Source organism: Physella acuta, unplaced genomic scaffold, assembly GCF_028476545.2.
Source record: "Physella acuta isolate Inbredline_101_S28 unplaced genomic scaffold, ASM2847654v3 ptg001373l, whole genome shotgun sequence".
NCBI classification, from domain to species: domain Eukaryota; kingdom Metazoa; phylum Mollusca; class Gastropoda; family Physidae; genus Physella; species Physella acuta.
In genome coordinates, this window is record NW_026732888.1 from 1801 (window position 1) to 27451 (window position 25651).

At 35.5% G+C, this 25651-nt stretch overlaps 1 protein-coding gene across 2 annotated transcripts in view; it reads left to right on the forward strand.

Annotated features, from left to right (window-relative positions):
- Positions 1-2610: 2610 nt before the first annotated feature.
- Positions 2611-25651, forward strand: part of LOC131927099 (nuclear receptor ROR-beta) — a gene marked incomplete at its 3' end in the record, with an annotated part of 45084 nt that continues 22043 nt past the window's right edge. Inside the window, 2 exon segments of one of the 2 annotated variants that reach the window (XM_059282759.1) lie at positions 2611-2728; positions 16992-17212. In XM_059282759.1, coding sequence (XP_059138742.1) covers positions 17096-17212 — 117 coding nt within the window. 2 annotated transcript variants of the gene reach the window in all.

Here is a 25651-nt window from a genome sequence, read left to right on the forward strand (position 1 = left end):
ACCCGTCCCCCGCGCGTTGCCGCGGGGATAGAAGTAAGTTTGACGAAATGTATTAGAAGGATTTCACCAACGCGTTACCAATCACATGTTCTTAGACGCGTGACCGTCTTTTCTAAAAGTGAGTTATTTAAATGTAAACAATGCCTGCGCTTAAATAAAAAAATATCGGGACACGGGTTTACCTACACTACCGCATGTAAACATTGAGTGTACATTAATCACTCACCGAAATAATGTTAGAACACACTTCGGTGACCGCCCATGTGTCAGAGACGTACAGGGGTGCTCTCAGGGCCCCCACCCCCCGATTACACTACCGCATAAATAGCGAGACACCTTTTTTTTAAATTATTATTTTTTTAGTTTTAAAATAAACAAGCATTTATCCATACCCTTTAACACGAGTGTTGTATGTTGTTATTTTTTATCTAGATTTTATTATATAGATAGATACTAAGAAGATAGATAGATCTATATCTAGATCTATCTATTTAAAAATCCTAACATCGTTGCTGTGCTACTGTCAATACTGTCATCGCCCGCTCTCGTTAGCGAGAGGAAAATCCCGTCTCAGTCGGCATTAATTTTAAAAATCTAGCCCGCTTATGTTTATACAAACGTGAGCTGTGTCATTGTGAATTGGTATAATCTTGTCAGCAGGAGAGATATTCTGCAACATGTATTCATGGATTGTTGTACTTGCAAAAAGTGTAAAAGTATAAACAATTCTAAAAAGTGCAATTTATTTTTTTATTAAGTAATTTTAATTTCAAACAAAACTTACAAACAAAATCTTCTGAAATAGTCCTAGCACTACTCAAACACACCTCGTGACACCATCTTTCACACATAGTACATCCAATTCAGTTAATTAGACTCCCATTTATACTGTGCTAACACAGAACACGAATATGAACAGAATGGAAAAAAAAATGTGCGTTTGTAGATATTCTGAATAAAGTCCGCTATCGAAGCTACCATTTAATAGCTAAAAAGGGTCATCCATAAATGACGTCACGCTTTTTTGACGATTTTTACCCCCCCCCCTCCCATCCGTCAAACAATTTCACAAAAATCCAGAGCCCCCCCCCCCCCCCCCCCCCCCCACTAAAATGACGTCACACCTCAGCCTACAACCCCCTTCAAAATTGCAGTTGAATTTTTTTTTTAAACATCGATATTTTCCCAAAATCTTGTCTAATTTCTGTCCAAATAGAGTATTTTAATCAATTCCTATTACAATTTATTAAAACAGTTTTCTAAAACGCGAAATATCGTCTAAAATTCTTTTTCTAACATTGCTTTTTTATAGTGTGACGTCACAATATCTAACCTCCCCCCCCCCCATCCCACCCTCCTCCTCATAACACATTTCTATGCAACAATACAAAATATGTGTGCGGCGGCAGCGGATTCGGGCTCGGTGATCTTCAAAGACGGTAAATCAGGCGGCCTCGGCGTTCCACACAAAAGAAAGAAGTTGATCTATCGTCGGCAGTATTTCCATCTGTTTCGAACAAGGTGGCATTCTAAGTCGACACAAATGATGGGGGGAGTTGACAAATCATCAATATGTCTAGCGACGGAAAAATCGGAAGTTTTAACAATGTAAACGAAACGTCTTTGAAGTCTGGACCAAATACCATTGAAAATCGGGTGCGGTAAATTTTTCGCAGAAATCTTCGCATTTCAACACCACCCAGCGTAAGTATCGGGTTGTGGTAAAATGCGAGACAAAAAGTCACGTGACCGACCGTTTTCGCGCCCTTCTCGCGCCCCCGTACCCCCCCCCCCCTTTGCCTACGCCACTAACTATACCACTACCGTTCACCGATGCCCCTTTCTCCCTGAAAGTTGTAAGACACGGACGGTACGATGACTATAGCAGTGCCATTGGTTTTAAATTTGGCAAATTGATAATTCTAAGAAAACCTAAGAAATATTTAAATTTTCTTAAAAAAAAAAACCACGACAAAAAACAACAACAACAAAAAAAAACAACAAACAAACAACAATAAAACACTACAATTTTACCCCGTTGGGTGCCCCCCCCCCCTTAAGTGGATGCCCGGGGCCTGGTCCCCCCATGCACGCCACTGTTGGGAACCCATGATCAGAGGCGTAGCGACCCTTCCCGGCGCCCGGGGACAAACTTTTCGATTTGCACCCCCCTCGAGATTTCGATTTGCACCCCCCCTCAAACTTTCGATTTGCACACCCCCCCCCCCCCTCAAACTTTCGATTTGCACCCCCTTCCACCTTTCAATTCATTTTTCCAACTCATTTTGGCGCCCCCTAAGGTCGGCGCCCGGGGACATATGCCCCCCCCCCCCTCGCTACGCTACTGCCCGTGATACTATGATAACGGAAAAAGAAAATGAACTAGACTTCTAGGTGTTCATTTAAAATATAAAATAATACAAATCTACCATAGATTATAAATATCCAGCCGTAATAATTATTTAAAACAGGTCCTGCATATATTTAATTTAATATATATAGATCTATATATAAAACAAGTTAGGCCCTAGGTCTAAAAACAACCTGAGGTCCTACTCCTAGACATAAGTTTAAGAGAGTTATCGAACGACCATGACCTAAAGAAGGTCAAAGCCCCGGATCTGGTATACACTGCTTGATGGACTCTAATCGCGTAAATAAGTCGCAATGGAAGCAGGGCAAATCTAAAGATTTTAATTTCTAGATTTAGATTAGACCTAGAATTTAGGTACTATTATTTTTTAAAGTGTCAGCATATTAGATTTACTACCTGGGTATCTTATTAAGGGTGTTTAGAAAAAAAAAAACGCTTTTTATGCTCTTTCATCTTCATTCTAATTCTTCGATCTGGATTCTAGATCTAGATCTAGAAATCTAGTCAAGATTCTAGAATCTAGAGTCTAGCTGCTAGCACTCTAACCCTCACTAGATCTAGTAACTATTAACTAGAATCTAGGTCTAGCTAGATTTTAGTCTAGAAATAAAATCTACTTTCACACTATTAAAACTCACTAGAATCTAGTCTAGATCTAGATCTAGATTAGATATTCTCATAATCTCATTTTGACATTTTCATTAGGCTGAAAGGACGCCCTAAGGCCCTACTAGTTACTACTAGATCTACTATAAATAACTATATAGTATATAAAGCCTAATCACTAAGCAATCAGCCTCAGGCAATCATCATAATATCAATATGATAATATTTAGAAATCTAGATTCTAGATCTAGATCTAATTCTAGATCTCTAGACTTTAGTATTAAAATTATTATTGGCCTACTACCTACACTACAAGAGTATAATAGTATAAAGAATAAGATTCTTTGTTACTTTTGTTAGTTTACTCACAGTTTACTGACTGGACTATTCGAATGTAGAAACACAATTTTAATTATGCAACCGGAAAAGCGTTTATTGTTGTGAAAAGAACGCAAAAAACAAAGATGTCATACGTTTAAATTACGGAAGGTACACAAAACTAATTGCGTCATCTTCCGATTTTAGAATGTAAAGAAATGAACTATTTTTATTCAAATTTGATTTAGTTCTATCGATCTACTTATCAAGACTACGCTATGAAATGTGAACGATTTTCTCAGTCTAAAGTAATATAAATTTCTTCAAAAAACTTAAATATCTTTGAACAGCCTAGTTTTTAATCGAATCATTTAAGTCTCTTAATCAGTGTGTTCATTTAATATGGGGTTGTGTTGACTCTTAATGTAGGCCTATATTATTTGGTTTTTCTAATAGTAGCTAGGCCAATGCAAAAATTTAATTTCAGTAAAACAATATAATAGTTACATATTTGGATAGGGGCTGTCAATCTGATTACAGATCAGTTTGAATTTTCAAAATCTGACCATAAACAAAAAAGTTATGAATTTTTTTGTCATTAAAAAACAGCTGTTTTTTCAGACAACCGGGGTAGACCCTGAAAGAGGAAAAATACTGGGAGGGTATGGACCAAATTTTTAAGAGTTTTTCACTAAAAGTGGTATAAAAGCAAGCAGACTTCACCAATTGATGTCATTTTATGATATTTTATAGATTTTTGTATGCCGAATCCAATGATGCTATTTTAAAAAGTGTCTTTTGATTACATAACAGACTTATATCATTGATTATGTAATACCCCCCATTCTTTTTTTTTTACAACATCTGATAATCCGTGTGATAAGAAGTCATTCTTTAAATTAAACAGTGTTTTAAACCATAATATGACATTTGTATATGCTGAAGCTAATGGTGATATTTAAATTGGTCGACCATTATTACAAAACTATAAAGGTCAGGTTATGTAATTCGCACCTTTTGCTCATAATTTACCATGTATTTATTTTAAAATCTCTTTTGCACATTGTCAGTTAACTTAAGTGAATAGCCTACTTAAAGAAAAGATAACTAATACAGTTTTAATACAAAGAGAAGGATGCTATAACAATAGTATATTTGTGATGATGTAACTTCTTAAAATATGTTATGTAATCTATGTGCAATCGTACAGGCCTACTCTATTCCAAAAATATAGGCATATCTTATTATATTTATATTTCTTGTTACTTTAAATGTCATACCATTGATACAACTTTCTTCTATAGAATTAGCCTAGTTACAAATGTGTCTTATCAGAATCAGTGTGCTTTATGACAATTTTGTAATATTTTTAAACACAAAAAAAATTGCTCATTTTTATAATTTTAATAACATAAACATTGGAAGAGAATATTTTTTTTTTTTAGCTTGTACAAGGTAGTGTAAGTTATAGGTCTATAACATAGATTTATATATGCTCAATGTTTATGCTAGTAGTAAGCTTGTGTATTTTGTAGGCCTACCACATTGGGGAAAAAAGCACGTGTTTGAGTGCTTGACTGTGTGTAGTAGATGCTAGACATTTTTTAAGTTTCCGGAGGCGTTTATCACCATCAGCATTTGCCTAGATTTAGTGAAATCAGACGTGGTTAACCAGGTTTTCTGACCAACGAATTTTATTGCCGTATTACGTAAACACGAGGCTAGATAGGCTAGTCGGCCAACCCGACGAACGTGTCAGACGAATATTATGTAATTTTAGAGACAAAAGTCTGGGAAGATTTCCTGATCTATGCCCGAGGGTTAGTAACATCAACTCCACAAAGTGAAGGGGGAGGGAGGTGGGGTATGAAACCACCGCGAGCCGCTCGGGCACCGTACGGGTGTTATACAACATCAAAGGCGCCGACCCTCGGCATGTCGCGTCACGGAGTAGTGGGGGCGGGGTGAGGCTATGGATGTTACATACGGTGTACGGTGTTACAATAGTTACATACCGTGTAGGATGGTCAGTGACTCCCCATACCCACCCCATCCCATTTTGGTCGATTTGGCAAGCTAGTAACCTCCACGTTGTTAAGGGTTTTAAAATTTTTTAGTCAACCGAAAAAAAAGAGCCCGGGGTAAAATTTAATTCATTTTTTAAAGCCATTTTTACGAAAAAGTAATGTACACAATAATGAAACGTTACGGCACGCGAATCACGTCAGCATTGTTTGGTCGGGTCGCAGCTATCCGGATTAATTTCTAAAGAAGATTAATTTTGACGAATAGTAAATACTATTACGACTTTTTTTTTGCCGTTTCAATGGTTTAAAACAAAGTTATGAAACATGCCTGTCTACTTAAATATAAAATAGCAATACCCGACGAGTCAAATACGGGAACACACGTATCTATCTTTAGAAATTGTTTATAGTCTCATCCAATCGGATCAACCGCCTAGCGTCACGTGACCACACACTCGGCTGTGCTACACGATGTGTAGATCTCGATTCAGTCGGACGGCGGCCAACGCGTTAATTTTTATTTTCGTTCCGTCTTAAAATGTATGGACGGCTTTATTATGAGGTGTTATAATACATGTCATACATTAAAATAATCGGTGGGATTTCAGGAATACAGCTCAAGGTTCAAATGTAAAATAGGTCAAATAATAGACCGGGAAAATTAGTTCAACTTTGCGGTCCGATATCTCCCGAAGTATTTAACTTATTTTGACCACGAACCTTGAGCGTTGTACGTCTACATTTAATCTGTTCGTCTGCCAAATTTGATTGTTGTAGTACGTAAACTCGATACGTCTATAAAAAAATTGTAGCGCGTCATATTTAAAACACAGCGATTCGAAGCACAGCCGAGCGGTTCAGTCGGACAGCGGTCGGCGCGTCATGTTTTGATTTTCGGTCCACTTCAAAGTCTATATGCGTCCTTATTATAGGCCCTAATATGACATATCATACATATTAATAAACGTCGAGATTTCAGGAATACAGCTCAAGGTTCAAATTAAAAAACGGTTCATTAATAGCCCAAATAACTTAGTTCAACTTTGCCGTTCGATATCTCCAAAAGTATTTAACATATTTTCCCCAAGAACCTTGAGCGTTATACGTGAACATTTAATCTATTCTTCTACCAAGTTTCACTGTTGTAGTACGAAAACTCAAAGAGTCTATAGACTCTAAGTAACACCCCTCTTTTAAAAAGGTGAAAAAGCCTCCCCCCTAATCGGCACGTCGCCGCGGGGGGTAAAAAATGCGATTAAATCGGCGATTTCTTCAACGTCTGAAATAATAAAGAAATCAAACTTATACAGTTAAAAAGGTTGTTCAATTACGAACAGAATGATGTATAACATGTTAATATAAACACAATAAAAGCATGCAAAAAACAGAGTTAAACATGCAGGGGGTAGGGAAAAGCCGATTTGTCCGATTTTCTCGGCAGCGGCATTGGCCTAGCTACTAATAGGTATTGGTAGCCTAAGTTCTTGGAAAAAGGGGTGTTACTTTGAGTCTATAGACTCTTCGAGTTTTCATTTTACAACAGTGAAACTTAGCAGAAATAAAGATGAGATGTAGAGGTATACAGTGGAGGGTTCATTGTCAAAATGTGTTAAATACTTTCTGAGATATCGTATAACAAAGTTGAACTAAGTTAATTAAAGACCGATTTTTTAATTCGAACCCTGCGTTGTTTTGCTGAATTCTGGACGTTATTAATATGTACGAGGCGACCCGCTGCATATCATACACCGCTATTCAGTAGTTTATTTTCTACTTTTCAGTAATTCATAATTTGTGAATTCGACAGTACCAATGCTGCCACTGAAAATATCTGCTTTAAAACACTATCAGTAGGTCGTTAAGGACGATACTACCCCCACCCTCCTTTCCCCCAACCCCTACCCTACACCCCTCTCCCCCGTGAAAGCAGCCTCCTCTTAGTTACCTCCCCTAAGTTTAAAATCGTTTCAAACTAAATTATCTGCCCCTAATAGCCGTCACTAAACCCGGCTCCATGAATATAAACATTTAGCGTGAACCACAGCTCACCAGACCATGTAGGAGTGGGGTGGTAGGGAGCGCGCTTTCCGCTTGTTTTCTAGCGTCTCCCAGAAGAGAATTATATATATAGATAATGTGTGGTGACCTGTCAAAAGAGCGCCGACATAAGAGCGCACTAATTTGCAGACATAAGAGCGCAAACTAAAGATTAAAAAAACCATATTTAATAAATAGGAACAAGAAGATTAACTCAGATCAGAAGGCATTGTTTGATGTTAACTCTTTATTGTTTCATTAAAAAACTAATTGTTCAGTTTCTTTAACTAAAAAACTGGTATAATCAACATAAGTCCAATTATTTAAAACGCTATCTAATAACACATACAAAGATTTTAAATGTTACGTCTAAAGGGAGAATATAAACTGAAATTAAATGTAACAAAATGAAAATAAGTTCAAATTAATAAAATGTTTCTGTATAGTTGCATTTATATTGCTAAGTTGTGGGCTATACCTCGTAGGTAGTCCATCATTGAATCATTAGCATAGGTTGAAACAATCGCCTGCAATCGTCGGTTCAGCTGAACATATTTGTTCTTTGAAGCTTCTGGTAGATGAACTCATGCTAGATGACGATCCAGTTCGATTTCGATGTGATCTTGCTCCAGACGAAACTGGTTGATCAATTTAAAAACAGAAGGCTGATTGCAATCTACCGTTTGTTGGAATGCGCGATGCCATGCCTTGACTGAGTTGTTTGTACGGGGTAGATTTTCAGCGACACAATTATGGACATTCCAAATAAAAAGAGTGAAGCGACAGTTTCTCCTTCGCCTCTCTATGTAAGCATCCTCCCAATAATCTACCAGTGGCATTTCTGCAAGACTAGCTTCTACCAAATGCTTCTATGACATTCCTCGTTGTCGTGATACAGTTGCAATAAGCCTAAATCTTGCACTTTTCGCCAGAGACATTGGCCTAGGTGAAATAGACATCCAACAAGACGTGCGTTGGGAAACACATGCTGAATTGCATTCTGTGTGGCTTTCTCAAAATCAGACATGATGCTCGCAGGATTCATGGTGGGTAGAAGTTCCACAATTTTCTCAAAAACTCTGATATAGGCTGCTTTGGTCTTATCCTGGGTGAGGCAATAAACCAACGGCACTGCCTAGTTAGCTTATCTATCAAAGCATGGATTGTAAATACCTGATAGAAGATAACTGGTGCAACTCTGAAAGTTCCATCCACAAACTAATGTTGGTTTTGCTGTTGACGATTTATTTTTTCAATCTTCCGAACATCATTATTCTGTAAACGTCAGTTGGTCCATAATCCCACAAGACGAAATTTTACCCTCTTGTTGTCGTTTGAAGAGGTTCAGGAATTATCTCTGCATCGTTCTGCGGATTTGGGTATGACAGCTGCTTTCGTTTTCTCTGTCTTTCTATTGCACATTGTGAAGCGAAGTTCAGACAAATCAGGAGTGTGATTGTGTTCCGATGATGACAGAACAACATAAATCAGCATTTTCATCCGTCCTCGGCAGCCATCTTTCTTGCAGCATCTCCTTTTCTTACTTCCATCAGCATTTGCTCTGTCCTTTCAATATCTGTAACCTTCGACCAATATAATAACCTTCCCTTTCTGTGGTTCAATCTTCACCATGTTACTTGGTTTAAAAATATTTTCAAACTGCATTCATAATTAAAAAATTAACACATGTCATTTTATCATACCGCCGATTGTTTAATGTTATATTCGTTCAGGGTAGAACATGTGTTTTTTTATTTGCGCTCTTTTGTTAGCGCTCTTTTGTCGGTGTGCCATGATATGTACTATAATGCCCTAAAACAGAGACGTCTATAGACTTTCAAGTGGACCGAGAATAAAAACATGACACGCTGACTGCTGTCCGACTGAACCGCTTTGCTTTGAATCACCCTCTTTAAACAGATGAAGCGTTACAATATTTTTATACATGTATTTGGTAGAAATGTATATATATACATATATATATATAATTCTCTTCATGAGGACCATGCGAGACACCACATCAATGCACTGCGTTATTCCCCCGCTCTCTAGGCATATCGCTACAACCTCCACCAGTCTGGTGAGCTGTGGGTAACACTAAATGTTTACAATCGTAGAGCCGAGTCGAATTAGTGACGTCATTAGGGGCAGTTAATTTAGATTTTAAAAGGGAAGGTAATAACAATTTCTGCAATAACGCTTCATTGTCGTCTGTAAACTGTTGTTACGGCCGCCTGCTTTTACAGAGTTCGTCGCCGCTTGAGGGGTGGGGAGGGAGTGTGAGGGTAATAGTCTTTACCAGCTACTGATAGTGTTTTAAAGCAAAAAAAGGGGTCGGCGTGGTCGAGTCGGTAAAGCTCATGGTTGCTAAACCCAAAAGTCTCGAGTTCGAACCCTCGGGCAGATGAGGCTCGTAGCTGGGGACAGCCACTCTTCTAGGAGAGACAACTCCAAAATTAACCATCTGCTGCCTTGTAGTTTGTTCTTGGTTGAACAAAGGCTACTGAAGCAAATCCAAAAAGAAAAGCAGGCTGAAATCGGAGTCAATGGCCTCAATGGCGCATAACCAGTTGACACGTAATGCTTAATTGTGTTGGAGGCGTGGTCGAGTCGGCAAAAAGCTCATGGTTGATAAATTCGAACAAAGTCTCGAGTTCAAATCCACTGGCAGATAAATCTCGATCCCCTAACACTAATAATTAAGAACGAACGAAGAAGAAAGCAAAATATTTTCAATTGCTGCATTGGTCGCGTTAAAATAAAAAATTATGAGTTAGTGAAAAGTAGAAAATTAAAATAATTAAATATGCTAACAGTGAGGGTCAGCTTGTATAGATAAAATGTGAATGTATACAGAGCAAATTATCGTCAAATTGTGTTAAAGACTTTCAGAGATATCGTAGAGCAAAGTTGAGCCAAGTTTCCCGGGTTAGTTGAAGACCGATTTTTTTTTATTTGAACCCTGCGCTATATTGCTGAAATCAGGAAGTTTATATGTACGACTTTTTCTACAATACCCCCAAATAAAGCCGTCCTTACATTTTAAAATGGAACAAAAGCTGTCTGACTGCTTGTTCTGCTGTGGTGATCTACAAACAGTTTGGCACAGCCAAATGCCTGGTCATGTGACGCTAGGCGGTTGATCTGATTAGATGATACGGTAAACAATTTCTGAAGATAGATACATGTGTTCCCGTGTTTAACTCGATGGCTATTGCTATTTTATATATAAGCAGACAGGCTTGTTTCATAGTTTTGTCCATACCCATTTATACTGGGAAAAAAGTCTTAATATTTACGGCTCAGGGTTAAAATTAATCTTGTTTTGAAATTAATCCTGATAGTTGCTGTCCGATGAAAAAATTCTGTTTCACACAACGTAATTTCATTTAAAATTAGAACATTTCATTTTCATAAATTTTTTTTTACCCAGGCCCTTTTTTTTGTTAGACTACACATGTACACACGCTTAACAAGGTGGAGAATACTAGCTCGCCAAATTTACCAAAAAGGGGGGGGGGGGGGGGGGTGGGCATTCGGAGCCACTGACCGTCCAACACTGTATAACACCCACCGTAACACCCATAGCCTACGTAAGCCTCACCCCGCCCCCACTAGTGCGTGATGCGACAAGCCGACGGTCGCCGCCTTTGATGTTGTATAACACCCGTACCGTACCCGAGCAGCTCGCTGTGGTTTCATACCCCACCTCCCTCCCCTTCATTTTGTAGAGTTGATGTTACTAACCCTCGGGCATAGATCAGGAAATCTTGCCGGACTTTTGTAGCTGAAACTACATAATATTCGTCTGACACGTTGGCCGACTAGCCTATCCAACCTCGTGTTTAGGGCAATAAAATTTGTTGGTCTGAACAAAATCAAGGCAAAGGCTGTTGGTAATACACGTGTCTGTGTATAGCAAGACACGGGAATCTAATGCAATTCCTAGAATCTACTACACATGCACAAGCAATCACACATGCCTTTTTTAAAGAAAGTTATAAAGAGATAGGCCTACGTCTATTTATTATTTAATTATACATATTTATATTGGTGTAGTTAACAGATTATATAGATTACATAACAATTTTTAAAAAGTTTAACTTTTTTAGTTATATAATCACAAATATACTATTGTAATAGCATCTTTTTCTTTGTATAAAAAAACTTTGTTATATTTTATTTTAGTTTTCAATAAAAGCTAACTGACGTTGAGCAAAAATGATTTCAAAATTAATTTATGGGAGCCTATATACTATATGTTGAGTAAAGGATCAGATTATAACCTGACAATTGATAGTTATGTAACAATGTTGGACCATTAGCTTCAGCATATGTTAATGTCATATCTAATATATAAAGCTCAGTTCTGTATGTAATGCATATGTTTGTCGTTGGAATTGTATGAATTTAAGTGTTAGAAAATTATCGTGCGCATTTGTCTAAATTTATGAGCTAAAAAATTACTATTGAAAGTGTTGGGAAATAATTTTCATTTTCAAATTATAGTAATAATTGTCGGCATGTTCATTAAACACAAGTTTTAAATAATAATCATTAAAAAAGTTTTAAAAAACCCACGTTTTCTGATTGAACTAAAAAGTAGAAAATAAATGCTATAGGCCCTACATCACAATAATGCAAGCGATCACTCTACTATAAGCGAGCAAAAACGTGGGTCGCCGAAGTAAAAGTTATATTACTATTGATTAGATAATACTATTGACTTTTATTAGGGAGCTTGTAGAGAGTCAACAGTATTAGAAACTGTAAGAAAATCACGGCGCCCCACGTTTTTGCTCGCTTATAGTAGAGTGATCGCTTGCATTATTGTGATGTAGGGCCTATAGCATTTATTTTCTACTTTTTAGTTCAATCAGAAAACGTGGGTTTTTTAAAACTTTTTTAATGATTATTATTTTCTACTTTTTAGTCTTTGTCTGTTTGTTTGCATTAAAATCTTGCTATCGATTTTATCTTTTCACTTTTTTTGGGTAAACGAAGACAACTCGTAAAAAGACAACTCGTAAAAAGACAACTCGTAAAAAGACAACTCGTAAAAAACACGTTGTTTGAATACGTTACTGACTAGAACACATAGATTTGAACCCGTGTCGAGTGGGATAGCAATCGTGTGCCCAACCACTCGACCATATCGTCTCCCCCAAACTGGCCTACCTCCTGTAAGTTTAAACTCGGTTCAAGCTAAATTCTCTGCCCCTAAGCCTGTGGCGACATGTGATCGTTCGCTTCACTGCGCGCGAGGTACGCGTCGCTGGTTTTTTTTGTAATGGCTAGCAGAGGAGAATTATATATATAGATTATATAGCGGTCTAAAATGCTCAATAAAATGTTTCCATTGATCAATTTAGTAATAATAACAATTGAATATTCAATGGTCATCCAAAAGAAAGCTTCCCTGAAAATTTCAGCGCGCTAGCTAACTGGGAAGTGCCAGAAATTTCGATCGCAAGATTTGATTGGAAAGACAAACAGAGAAAGCAAGTTAAAGAAAACGTGGGAAAAAATATCATCTTTTACAAAAATTCTAATTATGTCTTTATTTAGTCCTATAGCACTTACTTCCCTTTGATAAATTAGGAAAACAAAATTACTTCCCTTTATAAAACCATTGCATTAGTCGAAAATAATTTACTTTTTAATTACTTTGTTTTGGTGTTGGGAAAAAAAAAATAATTACATAATTAGCGGGGATTGATCAAGTGCAAATGTTGTAGGTATTTTACGGATAAGCTTGGAGTATTAAAATTGTTCATCAAATTGAAACAGGCGCGTTCGTTTAAGTGAGTGCAAAAGACTATGAATAAGTTGGGGTACTATAGTCGTTCATTAAGCTAAAACAGGTGATTCCGCCCCGGGCGTTTATGTTCGCGTTGGTGTTTTCTTTGTGTTTAGGTGGGTTTGCGTTAGTGGTTGCGTTTTGATTTGGTTCGTTTTTGTTCTTTCTTTTTTCGTTTTTGTTTGTGTTTTTTTGTTTGGGTTTGTATTTGTGTTTTTGGTTGGTTTGGATTTGGTTTGTTTTCGTTTGCTTTTTCGTTGTTTTTTTTTTTTTGTTGGTATTGGTGTTTGTGGTTAGGTTTGTTAGGTTTTTGTTTTCGTTTGCTTTTTTGTTTGTTTTTTCTTTGTGTTTGTATTGGTGTTTGTGGTTGTGGTTGAGTTTGTTTTCTTTTGTATTTGTAATTGTGTTAGCGTTATGTTTGCGTTTTGTTGTTTTGGTTGGTTGTGGTTTGGGTGGGCAATGCCGGGTTTATGATGATTACTAAACACACAGGTAATGGTCTTTAACAGAAAGGTTTTTCACAGAAGCCAGAGCAGGGCCTGGCCGGGACGGCTAGTTATAGATTAAAATAGTGTTAAATTCAAAGAATGACTTCTTTTCACATGGATTATTAGATGTTTTAAAAAAAATTGAAGGGGGGTATTACATAGTATATGAGATTAGCAGGTTATGTAATTGAAGGACACCTTTTAAAATAGCATCATTGGATTCAGCATACAAAAAACTATAAAATATCTTGAAATTACACCAATTGATAAAGTCTTCTTGCTTTTATACCACTTTTAGTGAAAAACTCTTTAAATTTGGTCCATACCCTCCCAGTATTTTTTTAGTGCAGTCACTAAAGAAGGGTGCTACACCCTTTTATTGGACTCATCTTAAAAAACAACAGATTTTTCAGTTTGCATATTGACCTATATAGAACAGCACCCCTCACTTTAATTTGACTTGATTAGTTCCAATTATCCTTTATCAAAATTTTATTTTACCTTCATGTATCTATTGCCCACACTCTAGCATTAATGTGCAAAGTTTTATAATTATATCTTAAATAGCAGCAGTGGTATGAAGCCTAAAGCCCATCACAAAATTAAATCCGACTTTACAATGATATATGATATGTTAAAATCATAAATTTAAAAATTCATATAAAAAAACTAGGCCTAGAAAGATAAATTTGGTATTTTTATCAATGGGGTAGGCCTATATTATAGGACTAATCTGCATCTATTTTATCATTCTATGATAATTAGGACAATTTTTCCAATGTGCCTATTATAAGGATAAGCCTATATCTAGTATGATCTAGATCTCTAATCTACGTGTTTAGGATGAATTAATTTTGTGAAAGCTTTTTGAGAAAAAAAAATCTTACAAGGTGGGCTGTGGTATGCAGAGAACATAAATAATGAGGAAATTGAATTATTTTATCAAATAAGGTTTATTTTGCAAAATAACAGTATGTAGCAATTTTGCTACAGCATGCAACAGTCAGTAAAAATATGTTAATAAAAAATTATTAATCATTTATCTTTGGAAATTTATTGAGTAGTTATTGATTTGAGTTAGTCACAATTAATAAGGTTATAAAATCCTGTCTGTCTGGTTTTTTCGGACTTTACTAAAGATTGGATGTATTTGATGTTTTTAATATTTTCGGTAACTAAATAAAAATTAAAAAAAAAGCAAAAACAATTTGGTTTTCACATGTAAATGTTGACATAAACAATGGCATCCTGCTATTCGATAGGCTGCCATAAATTTTATTGTACACATTGTAAGCTAAAAAAAGAAAAACTAGGTCATGGGGTTTAAATTTGCATTGTTATTTAAAAACTTGATCTGCAAAGTTTTGTAAACAAATAATTATCGATCACGGAGTTCCTGTACAGCCAATCAATATGTGTCTTACGAAAGTGAAACATCCGGTTATAAAGTAGGCTTGACCAAAATAAATATAAATTTAGCCTTAAACTCAACAAATTATTTTCAAGTTCTCTGAATTTGCAACTTCTATAGCATTTATTCTAAAAATATAAAATTTCTAAATAAATTTTAGGCTTAAGTTTTTATTTTTTATTTTTTTTATGGTCTAAATCTAAAAAATGACTTTTCTATTCCATGTCAACAACATTATGGAAGGATTCTTGTCAACTCACTCTTGTCCATTAGTCTACAGCGTGTTTTAATGTGCTAAGTCTAAGGTCTGGTAATAGTTCTAATGACCTCATGTGTGGTGAGAACCATCCAAATTATCACCCCTCTAAAATGCCTCTTTATATAATTATGGCGCTGAAAACAATGCACATGAAAATGTGTGCCTCACCAATATCCAATAATTTACATACTTTCACATACTCTTTATATAATTATGGCGCTGAAAACAATGCACATGAAAATGTGTGCCTCACCAATATCCAATAATTTACATACTTTCACGTCACACAAATAAAATGCGTTACGCTTTACTAATTGATTATCCTTTTTATTATTTTTAAACTGAATCTATAGTTTTTGTAACCTGGTATACTTACGCTTTGTCAATTATAAAAACATAGCATGCTAATTGTGTCCAAATATAGCCATAAAACACAAAAGTTTAATTGCAATGTGCCACACACCCTTAAAAGGCAGGTGTTAACTAAGTTGTTTGTCACACTTTACACCTTATTTAAATTGATTTTTTCACATTTTTGTTACATATTATGGTAAGTTAAGCAGAATTGTACTTAAAATTAAAAGCAGACAAGAGTACTTGCCTAGTAGTTTTTTTTTAACAAAAATGATGACACTCGCTTTGTGAGTTAGGACTATTTGGCTGACTCAAATTTTGTAGGGCTGGTTCTGTGTCCTCTTTAAGAATGCTGTTTTTTATTTTGATGACCTGGCTTTTATGTGTAAAAAAGTCATTCCTTTTTTCCTCAATGATAACCCTTTTAGTTTGAGTTTCATAGTTGTTAAGTAGTGGTCACTGCCAATATCAGCTCCTGACTTGATGATTAAGTTTTGGAGGAATCCTTTACATTTATTGTAGATTAGTACATCATTGATGTGGGTTTCCATTCTCCCATCAGTAGATTTCCATTTTTTTTCCATTTGTTTTCTTCGCAAAATAAACACAAATTTTTTGAAAAAAAAATGTGAATGCAAATTCTGCGGACCTCCATGAGGAAATTAGTGTTGCAATAATATAATAGCAAAATGTTAATGCAAATTGATGAGTTTTGTCTTTTGTGTTTTCGTTTGTGTTTGCATTGTGTTTGTTTGCATTGTGTTTGTGTTTTCTTTTGTGTTTGTGCTGTGTTTGCCTTGTTTGTGTTGTGTTTGTGTGTGTTGTGTTGTCTTTGTGTTGTGTTTAGTTTTGTTCTGTTCCCAAGTTAGTACATTTAAAAAAGATTTCCCGTGGCGGATCACGGGTATGCTGCTAGTATATATATATACGAGCTGACCCGCGACGTAGCGTACACCGCTATCTAGTTGTTTTATTTTCTACTTATCAACAATTTATAATTTGTGAATTCGACACTTATTTAAATGTATACAATACCTGCCCTCGGAACATAAGTATCAGGACACAGGTTTACCTAAATTACCGCATGAAAACCTTGAGTGTATGTTAATCACTAACCGAAATAATGAGGAAGAACACACTTGGGTGACAGTGACATAGAGGGGTGCTCTTGGGAGCTGTAGGCTGTGAGCATTAATTGAATAATTGTTTTAATATAATATTATTAATAGTTATTTTTAATATATGATTATTTTAAACTTACAAATTTGTCATGTACAACTTACTTGTATAATCATATTGTCGGTTTGCTTTTTGCAGATCACAGCAGTTACCATCATCTGATGTGGAATATTTTGCAGCCAGAATAGCATCTGCTAAATGCAGTTTGTCCATTTTCTGGCATTATTTGTTAAAAAGTTCAAATGAAAGCTATACTTATGAGTACTAAGACAGGAAGTGGCAAATCTCCACAATGTAAAGTGTGTGGGGATGAATCATCAGGTTTTCATTATGGAGTTGATTCTTGTGAAGGATGTAAGGTGAGATTTATTTATTTTAGTAGGCGTACTTACAGGAAGAAATAAAAAATTAACTTAAGTGTTGAGGTTTAAATTTGTTGTTTCTTTACCCACTAAAATTAAAGATTAACAAGTATACCATTTTATCAGTTAAATGTCCTGACAGTTTTCTTGACCATTTAGTGAGATAATAATAAGTGAATTTCCCAGTTTTGTAAGTTTTTTCATGTGTCCTTAAAAGCACTAATTAAGTCATCCTCTTCCAGATCCTAGAGAAAATGGTTATCAATCTTATTCAATGAACACAATATTTTTGAAATATTAAAAATAATTTTTTTGGCATTTATAATGGAACTAGGCATACTGCCTAGCTTCGCTTAGGTTTTTAATAATCATTTGAGAATTTGAATACTTAATTTAGCGATGGATTGGGTGTGGAGTGCTTTAATTTAAACAGTAATGCTAACTTTAGAAAAAATGTTTTTGTTTGTCATTTAAATTCCGCTCAGAGACGCATTGGAAAGTACGCAATGTATAACTAAAATGGAATTAGAACTACACAGGTTCCATGAACAGTATATCTCATAGTTTATATTACATTGCCTTTTGAAATTTATTTATTTATTTAATTAACAACTTAATTTTGTACTAAAACAAATGCTATACTTCGACATTTTCTGTTTCTGTTTAAAATAGTATACAATTATTTGAAAAATAATTATTTTAAAAACGTTACCTCCCCTGAAAACTGAACGTATGACGTATGTCTTTGTTTACTTATTTTACAAACAGTTGCTATGCTTATATAAGAAATTACGGTATATGAACATATTTAACGAATATAATGGCTGTTTCCGACGGGAATAAAGTTTTTTTGTTACCCTCCAGGGTCGGTCTATGACGTCATATAATATTAAGGGGATCGTTCATCAATTTATTTATATATATATCTCATATAAGGAAATTTCACTCACGGTCATCTTTTAGCCCTCGTCGAGGCTTTTGAGTCTGACCAACAGTTTTTCCATACGGCCTAGTCATCTATAGTAGTGTATGCAAAAACTTAGCATGATGTACAGACGTTATGTAACCTAAAAATTGTGTTAAAATTTCCCTGTTTTTGCCATAAAATACAAAGATTATATAGGGAAATACGACTGGTCAGTTTTGACCCATTTCCCGATTTTTGTAGGACATGGCGAGTTTTTTGTGACACCCCAAGGCCTTCTTCTACCACCTCACAAAATTTCAAGGGGGGTCGTCGGAGGAAATTTTTTTTCGTAATGGAGCTCATATAAAGAGAATTTCACTCGCGGTCACTTTTTAGCCCTCGTCGAGGGCTTTGAGTCAAACCAACAGTTTTCCCTAAAGGTCAAGCCATTTACCTAATAGTATGCAAAAAGTTAGCCAGATATACTGAGTTTAAGTACCCTAAAATCCGCGTTGAAATGACCCTCTGTTTTTCCCATAAAATACAAAGATTATATAGGGAAATACAACTGGTCAGTTTTGACCCCTTTACGAAGTTTTCCCAGATATGCCGAGTTTTTTGTGACACCCCAAGGCGTTCTCCTACCACCTCACAAAATTTCAAGGGGGGTCGTCGGGGGAAATTTTTTTTCGTAATATGGCCCATATAAGGTGCCGGTCAGTCGAGTTCAGTTTTCACCCCCTCTCTGTGGACTTTTCGGCCAACCGTCACCGGCCCTCATGTTCTATCACCCCAAGGCACCTTCGTGCCAAATTTGACGCGCCTGCGGTGCCGGGAAGTGCCCTATTGGGCACTTGACCACTTTGCTTTATATATATAGATTGTAGATTTAAAGTTTGCATTAAATAAAATGTATGTTGGAAAATACCATAGAATTAAAACGAAACAAATATGCAGAGCAAGCTGTATACCGCCAAGCCTCTCCAAGGCCTTAGGCTATGTGGAGTAAATATGTATGCGAATGCACACGCATTTTTTTTAAATGACATTTAATTTTCCAATGAAGTGATACAAATTTGGGTGGTTGAAGTAGTTGCATATCAGTCTACTTGTTTTGGTGGGGTGGGCCATGAGGGCTAGGTTTTAGGCATGATGGTTAGATTCAGACTGTTACACGTAAACTGAAAACCTGGCTAATTGCAAAAGAATTATACCAGAATTTTTTATATTTTTTTCCCATTACATCGATACCAATTATATGTGTCTAGCTTTAGTAGGAGCTTAGATATGGCCTTTTAAAAATATGTGGGTGTGGCAACACACAGCTAAAACCAGCGTAATTCACGTCATTGTTTTAGCGCCAATGTTTTTTTTTATTGCATCATCATTCAGCAGAGTAGTGTCAAAGTTAGATAACTCAAAATTACAGAAGTATACCCCAATATATGTGACAAAGCAAGCCTAGAGAGAAGAAGAAAAAAAAATTTGAATGCCTTTTTTTTTGGTGTTAGCATTATTAACGATCGACCAAAAATTGTCTTACAAATAGATGTACAATTTTATGCCGTTTCAAGAACTGTGATGTCATATTTATGTGTTTTTTTAATAGCTAAAATACTAACTCACTTTTTCCCACGTTTTCGCTTCTGTTTGGTTTTCCTATCAAATCTTGCTATCGAAATTTCAGCACTTACCAGTTAGCTAGCGCGCTGAAATTTTCAGGGAAGCTTTGTTTCCGATGACAATACAATATTCAATTGTTATTATTACTAAATTGATCCATGGAAACATTTTATTGATCATTTTAGACCCCTATTTATTTGTACAAAAAAGGGACATAACCTAGTAATTGTAATTTGATATAAAACAAGGTTCGGTACTTTCCCTCTTGTGGCTTACTGAAGGAGAGCACGCGATTGGCTGAGTAGTGGTCACGCCGTGTTTGTGTACAAACAACCGGAACGTAACAACTGGTGGCCGGTATGGGGGAGACGATATGGTCGAGTGGTTGGGCACACGATTGCTAACCCACTCGACACGGGTTCAAATCTATGTGTTCAAGTCAGTAACGTATTCACACAACAAAGCCATAACCTGCCCCTTGTAAAAACAACGCTTCGTGTCTAACTTCCAACTTTTATTCCGTCTCAATTCTTTACACACAACAGACCAGCCCTCGTCCTAACCGCTATCAACTAACCCCTGACAATCATTCACTCCACCTTATATACCGCATTTGACCTTGGGATAACAATACACAAACACACTGGGGTTACAACAGTACTTTCCCTCTTCTGGCTTACTGAAGGAGCAAGCACGCGATTGGCTGAGTAGTGGTCACGCGGTGTTTGTGTACAAAGGAAGTAGAATGGTGATGGTCAAATGGTTTGCACGCGAGGGCAAAATGGTGAAAGAAACGGCAACACAGAAGAAACGTCGATTGGAAAAGGCACATGTTTTTTACGAGTTGTCTTCGTTTACCCAAAAAAAAAAGTGAATGCGAGAAGATAAAATCGATAGCAAAATTTCAATGAAAACAAACAGACAAAGACTAAAAAGTAGAAAATAATTATCATTAAAAAAGTTTTTAAAAACCCACGTTTTCTGATTGAACTAAAAAGTAGAAAATAAATGCTATACATCACAATAATGCAAGCGATCACTCTACTATAAGCGATGAAAAAAGTGTGACACCATTTAGGGGGGGTGACACCAAGGCAAAAAATAGCAAAATATATTGAGAAAAACTTGAGGAGGGGGGGGGGGGGTGCAAATCGAAAATTTGAAAGTTTGTCCACGGGAAGGGTCGCTACGCCTCTGGGGGGTGACACCATTAAGTGCCGCACCGGGTGACACCCGACCTTGCTACGCCACTGATTACACCAGCCTAAATTAAATGTAAAAAAAATCCAAGCAAACTCTATTCTTATAATAACATCCCATTCTATTTATTGTATTTATATTTCAAACAGAGCAATACTCAAAATAAACTTTATCCTCAGTATAGCAATTAAATAAACCCAAATCTCAGTTTTTAACAACTGATTAGATTTTGCGACTGGTATAAATTAAAAACCTCTAGCCCATGATTTCAATGATTTAATTACAAACGCGAGGGAGAGGCAATAGGCAAAATTTAACATACATCATTCTTATATTAGTCATATATATATTTATCATTCAATATGACTGATCTCTTCGTTGAATGAGAAAATTCTGTTGATTTACTACACATACTCCAGTAGTCATTTAGTTTACTCATAAGCCTTGAATGAGCAGGTTCTCCATGGTAGCTGAAAATACAACACATTTTATTATTACAACAACCAAGTAAAAAGTATATAAGCCTAATAATAGCATGTCAGAATATAACAGCAGAGATTAATTCATAGATTACTTCATGTTAACAACTCGGTTAGCCGTATTTGATAATAATAATAACAGTTACCCCATCAGCAAACAATAAATATGTGTATTACAGTATAGCAGGGGTCTCCAAACTACGGCCCGCGGGCCGGATGCGGCCCCGCGAGGCCCTCTCATCCGGCCCGCGGAGATCTTTTTGTCCACGGAAAAAACGTTTGTTGGTGCTGGCTGAAGAACTTTGCGCAGAAAAATCAAAGACATGACTGGAAGAAACTGGCCCCCGAACTGAAATTTGATAGTTAATGCGGCCCTCGGACTGAAAAGTTTGGAGACCCCTGCAGTATAGTCTAGTATAGAAAAAATAGGCCTTGTAAAATACAGTAGACTACTTAGATGTAACTTAAAGTTTGAGGGAAAATAAGTTAACTTTGGAGTGATCGTACACAATGCTAAGATTGTTGATTTAAATATTAAGTTTTCTAACTAAGGCCTAAAACTAGAACAGGTCTTGTAGACTTAAGGAAGAGCTCAATGTGATAATTAATATTATTGTTTGGCTATTTCTACTTTATAAAAATAATAATAATTAGATCTATGACTGGTATGGCAATAATTCATTTATGTAGACTAGGTATACCAACAAGCCTACCATTACTATTAATAATTAATATGTAGGCCTAATTACTAATAATTACTTACTAATTAGACATTTGAATAAGATATCAAAGGCCCTATACAGAGGTGTATCCAGGTTTTGTTGTAGGGGGAGCGAAAAGAGCAAGAAAAGGCGCCGAATTTTTAACACGTTCTATATACGTGTATTTATATCCATAATATATATATATATATATATATATATATATCAGTATGTCATTACTTCGCTATGATGTAAAATAAATTGAAAGTAGCACTCTGAAGAAATAAGAAAAAACACACAATGTAGGCCGACAAAACAAAAATCGTATCAATCTAAAAAAAAAAAAATATACACTACTACAACCAAAAACAATGAACGTAAAACTGTTTTGTAATTCTTGTAAAAAAAAAATTTCTTACATAATAATTCCTGGGAAATTATTATCTAAGACAGGTGAATAAGGGGAAATAATCACTCTCTTAATATAAATATGTATATATCTACACATTTAATTATAAATGTCAAAGCAAATAAATAATTACTTTAGAATATAATGAAATTTTTAAACACTATTCGTGTTTACAAAATGTTTTTGTCTATAATCAGAATTAAATATATCGTCATCATAAATCCTAAAGTATTGCAGCATAATGAAAGTTTTTAAAATCAGAGTTGGTATAAAACCACGCTTTTCGATAGAAAAATATTCGGAATAACAGCCTACATTTAACTAATTATAGGTCTTTTAGTTCAGATCATGTATTTTTAATTAACTACTGCCTCTTTAAAGATCATTTTCCCACGTTTTCTTTAACTTGCTTTCTCTGTTTGTTTTTCCAATCAAATCTTGCGATCGAAATTTCTGGCACTTCCCAGTTAGCTAGCGCGCTGAAATTTTCAGGGAAGCTTTCTTTTGGATGACCATAGAATATTCAATTGTTATTATTACTAAATTGATCAATGTAAACATTTTATTGAGCATTTTAGACCGCTATATAATCTATATATATAATTCTCCTCTGCGAGCCATTAGAAAAAAAACGAGCGACGCGTAGCTCGCCTCTCTCTTGCCGCGCGCAGTGACGCGAAACAATCCCACGTCGCGACAGGCTTAGGGGCAGATAATTTAGTTTGAACCAACTTTAAACTTACAGGAGGTAACTATTACCACTGGTGGCCAGTTTGGGGGAGACAATATGGTCGAGTGGTTGGGCACACGATTGCTATCCCACTCGACACGGGTTCAAATCTATGTGTTCTAGTCAGTAACCAGCCCTCGTCCTAACCGCTATCAACTAACCTCTGACAATCATTCACTTGCGATTGAGACCGAAGAAGAAAGGGTCTCTCGTTTTTTACGAGTTGTCTTTTTACGAGTTGTCTTCGTTTACCCAAAAAAAAGTGAAAAGATAAAATCGATAGCAAGATTTCAATGCAAACAAGCAGACTAGTACAATAATGCTTAATTGCTGCATGAAAAGAAATCTTGTGATTTACATAGATGTGCCGACCAAAAATATTTTTAACAAATATCATTGTTTAAAACTTTGAGTTTAAAAAGTTTCCAAAAAGGCGCCACTTTGCTGAAAATGGCCAGAGGGGGAGTGGCCACTCCCCCTGCTCCCCCCTGCGAACGCTACTGGCCCTATATTAGTATTAGTATTTACTATTTAAGCACCGAGTAGTTCGAATTCAATTAAAATACTTTTAGTTTAGGGCCGAAGCCTTTACTGAGTTTACTCACTTTACTAGAAGATTTAAGGAAAGTGATGAATAGGGCCTATTTTTCTTAAAGAGTCAGAGATAGCAGGCAGGCAGTCATAATTTTTTTTTATTGAAGATGCTGTAGACCGAACTTTTTATTGTCATTTTAAAGCTATCAACGACTATGTGGGTTGGGGAAATTTTGGGTAGTCAACATGACATCATTATATTACTTTTATTCAACTTTATGCTGCATTTGTTTCCATAACAAACCGCCTCTCCCCCTTTTTTGTGGCTGGTCTGTTTACAGAGGCTGTTCTCTGGTAAGACTGGTGTGTTGAGAGAGGCTGGTCTGTTGAGAGAAACTGATCTGTTGTATGGTAATTCTATTATATTGAGAGAGCCTGGTCTGTTGTATGGTAAGACTGGTCTGTTGAGAGAGGCTATTATGTTGAGAGAGGCTGGTCTGTTGAGAGGGGCTGATATCTTGAAAGAATAAAACTGATTTTTTATTGGTAAGTCAGACAGGAATATTTTTGTGACTAATAAAATGACATTATTTTGTTACTTTACAGCTTGAGATTGCTAGCTAAGTTTAAATAGCCTTCTCCTTCTTCTGTCAATACTATTTCAAATCATGTGATAAAATAATTTGAAGTTTAATCTGAAATCTAAACATGTAATACTCATCACTGTAGTAAGCTAATTGCTAACCTCATGTTTTAATGTGTTAACCATTAAAGCATGCTTAATATTTATTGAACTGAATAGCCATTTCAATATTTGGCCATTAATATCACTATTAATCATAAAAGCATTTACTAAAGACAACTAACCATTTCGTTTAATATGTATGCCAAACATTTTGTGACCTACAATATAAACATTTCTCAACAGGTAGCTAAACCCTCAATCTATGGATAGTAGTGAATTAACAATAATTAAATTTATTGCAAAAGCTTGTGGAAAAATAATTCGAATGATATTGTTTTAATTGGTCTCTACATTTAGATTCTAGAATGAAGATCTAGTTTCAAAGCATTGTGTTAGCCTAATAAAAATGTAAACATATTAGTTTGGTTCTCGAAAATCTACTGGAAATGGGCTATATTAAACGAATACTCTTTGTTTATTATTCTTTAAAATAATAAAATGTATTAGAATATATGAACATAATTAATCAAATATCCTTACCTATAAGCACTTTGACTGCTGTGGTGTAAATTCGTGTAACTGCAGCGTGCGATTGCATTTCCGATCAAAGGTGTAGTGACAAATATTATCGGTATTCGTTTTGCGCCGAGATTTTTAGCACTAGAAATAATAGGCGGTTTGTTCAAATGATTATATTTCAATAATCATTCTACAGATGTCTATAATATTTTCAGGCATTATGGGGAATCATATTAGCTTTTGAGACAGTTTTTTTACCGAGACCATATATATACATATATATATATATATATATATATATATATATATATATATATATATATACCCAAATGTTTATACTTTTTAGTATAATCATAATTAAGCAGTTTGGAAATTAAGACATATAATGATGATAGTGATACATCTTTCACGTAATTTTGAAAACCCAGTGACAAAAGTGTTTTTATAATGAAAGAATTGATACTATTACATTTTTATTTACCCAACATACATTTTTGTTGAACATTTTACTCCTCTCCGAGCACTAGTCTTTGCCTTCTTAAGGAGTTGTGCCTTCCGGGTCAGAAAAACATCTTTAACTCATATATTTTTTTTCCCTTCTTAATAAAGTTTTTAAAGTATCGAAGCGTTCATGAAAAAAAAAGGATTG